Source organism: Scardinius erythrophthalmus (assembly GCF_964197995.2).
Source record: "Scardinius erythrophthalmus genome assembly, chromosome: 5".
NCBI lineage: Eukaryota > Metazoa > Chordata > Actinopteri > Cypriniformes > Leuciscidae > Scardinius > Scardinius erythrophthalmus.
Window position 1 is genome coordinate 9,053,582 of NC_138225.1, and position 10,316 is coordinate 9,063,897.

General features: G+C 38.0%; 1 protein-coding gene across 2 annotated transcripts in view; it reads left to right on the forward strand.

Moving 5' to 3' along the window:
- Positions 1–8,354, forward strand: part of LOC308691021 (metal transporter CNNM4) — a 44,939-nt gene extending 36,585 nt beyond the window's left edge. For both annotated transcript variants that reach the window (XM_081365867.1, XM_081365868.1), the window contains 2 exons: positions 3,119–3,294; positions 6,484–8,354. In XM_081365867.1, coding sequence (XP_081221993.1) covers positions 3,119–3,294; positions 6,484–6,723 — 416 coding nt within the window. In that variant the 3' untranslated portion in view covers positions 6,724–8,354. The remainder of the gene's footprint in view (positions 1–3,118; positions 3,295–6,483) is intronic.
- The last annotated feature ends 1,962 nt before the right edge of the window (positions 8,355–10,316 follow it).

Consider the following 10,316-nt stretch of genomic DNA (forward strand, 5'->3'; position numbering starts at 1 on the left):
ATTGCACCTGTCATAAATGAAGAAGGTGAAGTTGAAGACTCGATTTTATCTTTCAGGATCCCTCAACTAGACCTTTTTAAAGGTCCCGTTTTTCGTGTGTTTTTGAAGCTTTGATTGTGTTTACAGTGTGCAATATAACGTGTTCATGTTTCGCGTGTAAAAAAACATAGTATTTTTCACACAATTTACTTATCTGTATACCGCTGTTTTCACTGTCCTAAGAACGGGCTGATTACTTCCTTGTTCTATGAAGTCCCTCCTTCAGAAATACGTAACGAGTTCTGATTGTGCCAGCGGTTCCTGTGTTGTGATTCGACAGCAGCTTAGCGCACGTTGCCCGGAAAGGACACGCCTCTTACCATAACGGAGATGCATGCACATGCGCATAAATTGTAACCATTGATCTCTAAGTACAGCGTCCCTGGGAAGGCCAAACAAAGGTGATTGGACTCCGGGATGAAAATAACAGCGTCTCGACGACATGGCGACAAACACACTCTACAAACGCAACTCTTCCTCTTCTCCATGGGAGCGCAACAAGACCACGCCCCCTTTTTGTGTGTATTCCTGTGGGCGGAGGTTAGTCAAAAAACTGTTCTAGTGACGTCATTAAAGAAGGAAGTAGAGGGATGTAGTCCAAACCGGCCGTTCACTGTAGGCGACTTCTGTTAAATAAAATATCTCGCTTGGCATTGAACTTTGAGCTTTATAATTTTACAGATATTATTTATGCTCTAACAGCAACATTACACACTAACTAAAGTTTGAAACATGGGATCACGAAGAACGGGACCTTTAAAAATGTGTCTAAGAAAGCAATATACTGCACTACAGTTAAAGTCACACATCGAGATTCATTAAAGAGGCAAAAAGCTTCTAGATGGCCAGAACTGTTACAAACAGACTTTCTCGTGCGGGACAGGTGGCGGACCCTGTATAAACCCCCTGTAGAGAAGCGTACTGCTGATCTACAGTGGCGGATTATTCACGGGGCCATAGCTACGGACTGACATGTGGCACTCCTGGATCCGGCAGTAGTTGGGGAATGTAGGTTTTGTGGGGAGCAGGAGGATCTAGAACACTTGTTTTTAAAGTGTAACAGATTACAAGACCTTTTTGTTTGCTTAAGACTTGGTTTAGAAGTTTTAATGAGGATTTTTCTGATAAAGTGTTTATTGGGGGAATGAAATATAGTTTTTCAATGAGGAGGAAAATATGTTTATGAAATTATTTGACGGGAACAGCTAAACTTGCAATTTGGAAAACAAGAAAGAACAAAGGGTTACAACTTGCTTCAGTAGATCCTGAAATGATGTTTAGAAGGCTGGTAGAGGGAAGACTGAAAATCGAATTCGCTTTTAATGAGGTACTATGTATAGTACAAAATGATCAGCTCATTGTGAATTTTTAATTATAAAGTTATTTATTTTTATTTAATTTTTATAATTTTTTTAATAACTGCCAGTAATCTGTGACGTAAGGTGGTTTCATATAATAATAAAGTGCTTGTTAAACTCTCTCTCTCTCTCTCTCTCTCTCTCTCTCTCTCTCTCTACATTATAAATGTATTGGTGATCTGCTTTCCTTTGAAAATATTTGGAGCTGTAATGATGCTCTATATATCATTTTTGAAGATGAATTAATTTTCATACTTTATTGATTTATATTAAGTTGGTTTTTGTTTTTGATCTTGATTCTAACCAAATTTAAATTTGATATGGTCTTTGACTTAAAAAATGTGTAAAGAATAAATCAGCAGGTAAGTATTTTTTTAATCATGGTAAAAGCATGAACTGTTGACCTTTTAAAAACCACACACAAGTGCATTCAGAGTGTCAGCACTTTCCCAAGGACAAAACTGTCAGCAGCTGAGAACACTCATTTTCGGCAGTTTTTTTTGGCTTAAGCCCCTTTCACACAGAGATTCAGGAAAATACACAGATAAGGTGACCCGGGATTTGACCAGGGTTCGTTTGTTTTTGGTTTATTCACTTATTTATTCATTTATTTCTTTTATTCACACTGCCAGTGATTTTCCTGAATCAGAGAGTGCGTTCACACACAACCCGTAAAAATCCCCTAAAGACACGTGTCATCGATGTGACTTGTAATGTCTAAGCAGCGTCTTAGGTTTGCTTATGAGCTAACCACGCCTGTGCATTTTTTTTTCTCTGATTCGATCATAAACTTGCACATTACATAACGTTTCACAGCTGGGAACGATCCCGGCTTTAGCGTCATCAATCCCGGGTCGTTGCATTCACACAGAAGGCGTTCTGGCAGTTTCCCGGCAATTTGCCGGGATCATCGCGCTGTGTGCTGGAAATGGATTCACAAGGCTCTCTGTTTACAAGGCTCTCTCCATCTCTCTCTGTTGCCTTCTCTTTTCAAAAATGTTCAAATTTGCAATTAAAAAGTTGGGTTCTGATTGTAAAATCCCTTTCATAATCTTGGGAAATAGAAAAAAAATTGTATTGATATCGTATGAACTTTTCAGGACAGAATTGTTTCTTTTCGGATGAACTCGTCTCGTTCATCTGCCACAGCATGTCTGCTGCACTACAGTTATTTTAAAGACAACTTTTCACATCTATCATCTTGCAAAGTCACTTCTGCTCACCAAGGTTGCATTTATTTTATCGAAAATACAGTAATATTGTGTAATATAACAATTTAAAATAACCTTTTTCTTTTTTAATATATTTTAACCTGTAATGTATTGTGATGGTAATGTAATCATTACTACAGTCTTCAGTGTCACATGATCCTTCAGAAATCATTCTAATATAATGATTTGCTTCTCAAACATTTCTTATTATCAATGTTGAAAACAGTTGTGCTGCTTAATATTTTTGTGGAAGCCGTAATACCCTTTTTCATGATTCGTTGATGAATAGAAAGTTCAAAAGAACATTTATTTGAAAAAGAGTTTTTTTTTTTTTATAACATTCTTTGTAACTTTTGATCAATGAATGCATTCTTGTTGATACAAGTATTATTTAGTTTTTTGGTTAGTTTTTCACTGTAACTCCTATATACATTGTATATCATCATTGTCTAGGCAAGTCTGTTATCACTTATTCGCACACCTTTTCAACATCATATGTGTGTGTTTCAGAATTCCGCTCGCCCTCTCACATCAGCGGACTCAACCGATCTGCGTCTCTAAACTACACGGATCACCCTGAACCTCAGTCTGTTGGTGGCAGCAACACACAGCTCAGCAGCGCTCCATTGCCACAGTACACACCAGACTTCAATGTCCGAGCTCTGGCAGACCTACAGTTTGTGAAGGTAAAGATACGGCGTAGTGACGCACCACAAATGGTCAAAACCGATATGGAAGTCGAAATCCAAAATGGTGACATTTAATTAGCGCTTCTACAATTGCACGTTTTGGCTGTGCCAGCGTATATATTTCATCTACACAATGTGGATAAACTACAACAGGTAATCATGTCGGCTACATGTCTGTGGAGTGGACACTAGGGTTGGGTTCACAATATTGATTTCTCATTTTAAAGTCACCATGAAATCAAAATTTTGTTTTGAAAATGTTTAAAATCACCATGTTTTTAAGTGTAAATAATTTATCCGTACACATTTTTTCCGTAAAACTTCAAATAATAGCCCAGGCTTTTATTTTCCCAAATCGCCGAACTGCACCGGCTTGTATTTGAGACGGGCGTCTATATGAGACAGGCCTTTAATTTAGTGTTGAGATGAGCATGACAGTAGGAGGTTACCAAATCTGTGTTTGTGTTTAACAGATCAGTTAATGTTAGAATTAGCCTAGGGGTCGCACACCAGACGAGAAGCGCAGCGCCACGTCTTTAAAATTCGAACACATTATTCTCTATGAGTGTACATTGTCTCAAATCGTCGTTAATGTATATACTGACTTCTCCCTGTGCTGCAATATACATTCAGTTTTACATTCATTAACAGAAATCAGCTGCTTGAATGAAAATTGCTGATGTTATCGGATTTTCAGGTGATATTCTCAATTCATTCAGTTAACGGACGCTCTGAGGTAAAGTGTATTCAGACTGCAGACTAAGCAACGATTGTATTGAATTGTACAGTAAAATCATAACATAGTACAGACATGATCTTGATTCCATTATAGAGACAGAGCGTATTTAGGCCACGCCCACACCCGGGGGAAAACAATCAAAACGTCTCTATTGACTTTGCATTGCGAGAGGCTGCCTCCTTGTCATTTCTTGCTTCTAACAAAAGACAGAAAAATGCCTAAAAGCTGCTGTGTGACAAGGTGTACAGCAAACAAGCTAAAAAACCCAGAAATACGTTTTTATTAGCTCTCGACCCCAAAAAACGAGTGTTTAGGACATAAAAGTGGATACAGGCAGTTGAGACAGAGCGTCACGTGTCTCATTACTCTGAGAACTAACGTACGCCCGCTGGAGGAGACCGTAATAGGCAACACAGGATAGTTTATCTTACAGAAATAAAATATATAAAACTGACATTTGGATATTTGACTCACCAGTGACCAAATGTTTAACTTACTGAACACGTGGTGTATTTTTAGTGCATACTGAGTGTCAGGATCCCACAATTTACCCATTCGTTCCAGCCTGTATCCACTTTTATGTCCTTAAACGCTCGTTTTTTGGGGTCGACAGCTTATGAAAACTTATTTCTGGGTTTCTTAGCTTGTTTGCTGTACACCTTGTCACACAGCAGCTTTTAGGCATTTTTCTGTCTTTTGTTAGAAGCAAGAAATAACAAGGAGGCAGCCTCTCGCAAAGCAAAGTCAATGGAGACCATTGGACTGTTTTCCCCCCCGGTGGGCGTGGTCTTCAGATTATGACGCATTGCGCTCTGTCTCTATATCCTTAAACATAACTATATTGCTGGCCATAAACTGACAAAGTGCGCGTCCGGTGTGCGATACCTCGAGTTGTCATAGACACGACGGGACGCTGCGCTTCTCGTGCGGTGTGCGACCCCCTTTAGATTATTGGCAGCATAAAAAAACGAAACGATGTGACAGCCATGGGCTGAACAATACAAGTTACCGGTAATATCCATCGAGCCTATGAACTAGTTGCCAGAAAAACATCAACAAGAAAGAATGAAGGCTACCCTGTAAAACAACTGCAATCATGTGATACAAAATGACCCTATTCATCACTATCATCATCACCGCGATCCTCAACTACAAGTTCATTGGCGAATTCCTCCACCTTGTCGCTCTCCACCACTTCCCTCCCCGGCCTCCGCTAACTCTGTCTACCTTGCTTGCGCTAACAGCTCCCGCCCAGATGGGCAGGGCTCTCTTGCGTGCGCAATCTGCTTCATAGACTGGCTTAAACAGACGATCTGACGGGTTTTAGAAGATTAAATACAACCCGAAACTAAAAAACAGACCGGGCCTCTATTTGAGACCTGCCTTTATTTATCCAAACCTGTAGCCACACCAGGCGTGTAAAAGAGACAGGCATCTATTTGGGACTAGGCTATTATTTGAAGTTTTACCGTATTTTTTTTTTTTAAATTCATGTGCCTTTGTTATATTTAATCAAAATAACTTCCCCTCCCTTCTTGCAGCAAAATTTCTTCAATTCTCGTTTACTGGCGCGAGGGCGGGACAACCTGTCACTCGCAAGAACCCACCTATAGAAAACCACAACGATTCAACCATCCAATCAATTCCCCATGGACAGAATCAAGCCCCGCCCTAAATTCTTTTCTTGTTCTAGAAGCCGACTTTAATCGATCTTCATTTAGTCTATGCTGTTTTCAGTTGATGCGTGAGCAAAACTTCACTTAACATTATTTGCAGCGCACAGACCATCCAAAAATCGCAATTGCTTTTGATATGAAGCAAAGTCTCAGCTTTCAAATTCTGTCATTTTTATAGCAAAATACAATCGGCACGTGAACCGATCATCTTTACTACTAAAGATGTGTGAAAGATACAATAGAACATACTAAAAATGTATCATCTCTCATGTAATCGCTCAATCAGTGTTACAACCACAGAAAAAGATCAACAAAACAGCGTGTAAACAATGTCACGTAACATTACATTTAAAAGCCATTCAATGACCATAACTTGGCTGTCAAATAGAAAAAATAGCTCTCTGGAGGCTAAATATATAAAGCATTTTGCTGTATATATTGATTATATTTTTGCTTAACCTGTTGTCTTAAGTTTGAAATGAAAACAAGTTTGTATTACTGTACAGCCACCGTTTAAATGTTTACATTTCAACATAGTTATATAATAATAAAAAGGTTGATATAAAAACTACCCAATTCAGATATTTATGTATGCTTAATTGAACTTTATTTTCAGTTTCTGTTTTCAGCTCAATGAAAACGTTCATTTTGGTTTTGTTTAATTAATTTCGGTGCGTCACGGATATGGTTTATTCCGTCATCCATTCAGAAATTCCACAAGAAATACCAAATACCTCTCACAATACCTTTCCGTCTCTTCCTGTTTTCCAGATCACACGCTCTCAGTATCAAAACGGTCTGATGGCGTCTCGGCTGGACAGCTCGCCCCAGTCTCCAGACAGCGGACACGGCCGTGTGGATAACAGCACATCATCCATTCCCCATCCCTCGTCGGAAAACATGCTCACGCTCACGGATGCCCCCGATGAGACGACCTCGCTCCTCATCGAACAGAACAGCCAACCCACGTGCCAGGCCAACCACAGCACACACAACGAGAGCCCCATTTGACACACTCACACACAATTCACCGATATATCGCACACACCCATTGGACATTTAGCACTTTTTCCCAGACCCGTTTTAGCGCTAGCCATTACAGTATATCAGTGTGGGTCTATGAAGAGCAATAGTTTGCTGAGACAGACTTTGTGTAACACATTGTGCAAGACGAAGGCACAGAGAAGCCAAAGTGTATCTGGACTGAGAAAGGACCCCTGTTTCAGACAGACTCTGGGGCGTTTTATAGACTGTGCGAATAGAGCCGTTTCTATGTACACGAAGATGTTTATTTTGTCATTTTTCTATTGAGGTTGCTCACAGAAACGCGAATGAGGGAAACTGTGGATGCCTTTTTATTTGGTGTTAGTCCATAGCTCTGTCATATTTGTACCAAATTCTATATGTGTGTGAGAGTGAAAATGAAAGCGAGTTTGTGAAAGAGATATACGTGCCAGTGTATGTTTGTATATACGACAACGCATGAGTCCGATTTGGCCGTTGCAGCCCACGTAAGCAACAACTCAGGGAGACGCTGAGCTTCACATACTAATTGCATGTTCGATAATTCCCTATTGATTTACGTGAACCCATGCGACAAGTGATCAAAAAAAAAAGTGAAGCATGCTGTCGTCAAATGCACCAAACAGTGAAATACTAAGATACACTGCATCTCATACACATGGCATCCACATCCACATGTAATTTCTATGTCCGATATTTCTGCTGGTTGTCTGTGGAGGTTTGTTAATGTGATGCAGTGTTTGTGTATGTGTAAAATTGTCCTTTTGAAAATAATGCATTGACTTTTTTTTTTAACTCCAAAGAGAACAAGCATTTGTCGTTGTAGTACAACTGTAAATGGAGTCACTTTTCAGCACAAGACGTTTGTGTGTGATTAGAGCTCTCGAACTGTATCTGTTGCTCCCATTGGACCAGAGGTAATCTAACCAAAAGAATTGAACTCTTTGCTGTATTTAATTAGCATTCAGTTGAGGTTGTACATTTTTTAAATGATTTTCTTTTTTATTATTATTATTATTTTTGTGTGTGATTTCTTAAAATTGCTGTGCGTTTTATATGCTGGTTGACATGGTACAGACTACAAATTGTAGATGCCTAAAACTAGGAGATGGCAGGTTCAGGAAGTGACTTCATAAAATGTACTGTTTCTTTGCCTTTTTTGCCTCTGTGCAAATCTTTTGCTTTCATACCAAAAAATGTTTGAAACTGATGAGAACATGGAAGATATCTTGCTTAGTCAAATGGACACAAAAGCCTCTTTAATTATGTAGCATCTCGATTATGATAAAAAAGGGGTGCAAGAACTGCACTGTGTATTTCTATTTTTGGCTGTTGACAGCTGCTCTTTTTTTTTTTTCTTCTTTTTTTTTTTTTTTTAAGAAAACACTCCCTGTTTGTTCAAACTGTTAATCAAGTTATTTCCTGTCCTTCTCAAATTAGTGATGAAATACATTGCGACTTAACACAGATTCTTTTTGTTTCTTTAATGGAAAAACTGATGGTGTAACAACTTCTTGATTCTTTTTATACTGTATTTTTCCAAGTTATTTTGTGGTTTGGGAAAGGTCTTCTTTTAGATGATCTGAGTTTGGCTATTAAATTATTTATTTAATCAGTGTAATATGATTCATATTCTTGTATTCTTAATCAGTGGTATTTTATGAACCTCGTATCAAGAAAATGTGTAAAAGGACTAAAGGGAAGATGAATAATTTCCTGTTTTTCCATTGTAAAGTGTGATTTATTCTGTAAATCATCCACCTTTCCCTCTGACGACTCCACTGTTTAGCAAAAGTGTTGTGTAACAATTCAGATGTTCTGCATTAAGTCATCAGCAGGGCTACTGACCGGTGTTGGGGAAAGTTACTTTTAAAAGTAGGCCTATTGCATTACTAAAAACTAATTGTGTTGCTTAGTTGCTTTTAACGGAAAGTGATACATTACATAACTTTTTGTAATTTTTTTTCACTTGGACTATAGGCTAACTAGGCTTATTTTTTAATAACAAAAAAAAAAGTTAATGAAAAGTCACTTTCACACCAAAAGTGTGATGAATAAGCATCAGGCTGAATGAAATGCAAGTACACACCTGTACAGTAGAGGACGCAGCTCAAACAAACCTTTCAGCTGTGCTGCCATTCTAGATTGTAGAAGAATATGGGACACGAGAAAAAAGTTCAACATTCTTCAGGCAGTAGTGCCATGTACGATCATCGATAATCATTTGATTGAATTGGTTGAAAGTTATAAGTACCTAGGCACTATTATCGATAATAATAAATTTTATTTAGCAGAGAATACTGATAGACAAGATGAGTCAACACAGACTTTATTGTCGGTGGAAATCAGCCAAATTTAATTTCAACAGAACATTGATGACTGTTTTTTATCAGGCATATATGATGGTCAAACAAAAATAATGCATTGTCAAAGGTTGTAAATGACTGCCATAGTCATTTTTTTGGTTGTAAATATTTCCTGGGTTATCAGATTTGTTTGATATGCAGGTGATAAAGAAATTGCATCACACCATACTGTATCTGACACATCTCACACACCTTTATGATGCATTTCAGACCCTCCTCTCAGGATTTTTGTATGGGTCCCTTTAGCCAAGACAAATAGATTTAAATTTTTGTTTACCATGTGCCATTAGTTTTCTTTAATTTAAATATGAAGAGGTAATTTTTAAATGCTATATGTGCTATTTAATTTAAATATGAAGAGGTAATTTTTAAATGCTATATGTGCTATTAATGTTGTGTATTTTTCTGTCTTGCATGTGGTGTAAAAAACAACAAAAAAACTCCCATGCAGAACAAATTGCCCCTAAGGCCAGGGGACCACAAAGTTTTACAATACAATTCAATAAACTGATTTCGGACAGACTTCTGAAGCAGCGTGATGGTTGAATTATCGACTACAAAATAGAGAACGCTTTGGTGATAACTATGCAAACATTTAATTACAATAGTAATTTCTCACTAGAAATTACATCAAAAATGGAAAACATTGGTCAAAGCATTTACTCATGACCACCAACCATAACGTTCAGATGCCATCTTTGTTTTTTGTTGTTTTTTGCTCAACTGTTTCACAGGAACTGAAACGCACAGGATTGTGGGATATCAAAGGCAGCTAAAGATACAGCTGCCTTAAAAAATCCTTCAGATGAAGAAATAGCAAGATACCAAGTGTGAGAAGTGAAGCTAATATTGGATTTGTATGTTTCTTGATGCCCTCATGCCTTAGAATGTATCCTCAGAAGGCAGCATTTTTCAGCTTTCGGACACAGTCTATATATTTCAGCATGTTTTATTTATGTATTGCATTTTTGAAGACCTAACCAGGTGTGTGTAGGTTTAAACACTGAAAATTCTGGAAGCATAAACCGTGACAGATGCAATATGATGCACTGGAGAATAACATGATAAAAATATCTGCTTAAAGGGATAGTTCACTTTGAAATTAAATTTTGGTATGTTTTAGCTTACCTCAAGGGCATCCAAGATGTAGGTGTCTTTGTTTCCGCAGTAGTTTCAATTTTGATATTTTAAGGTCAAACCGTTCTTGTCTGTCAG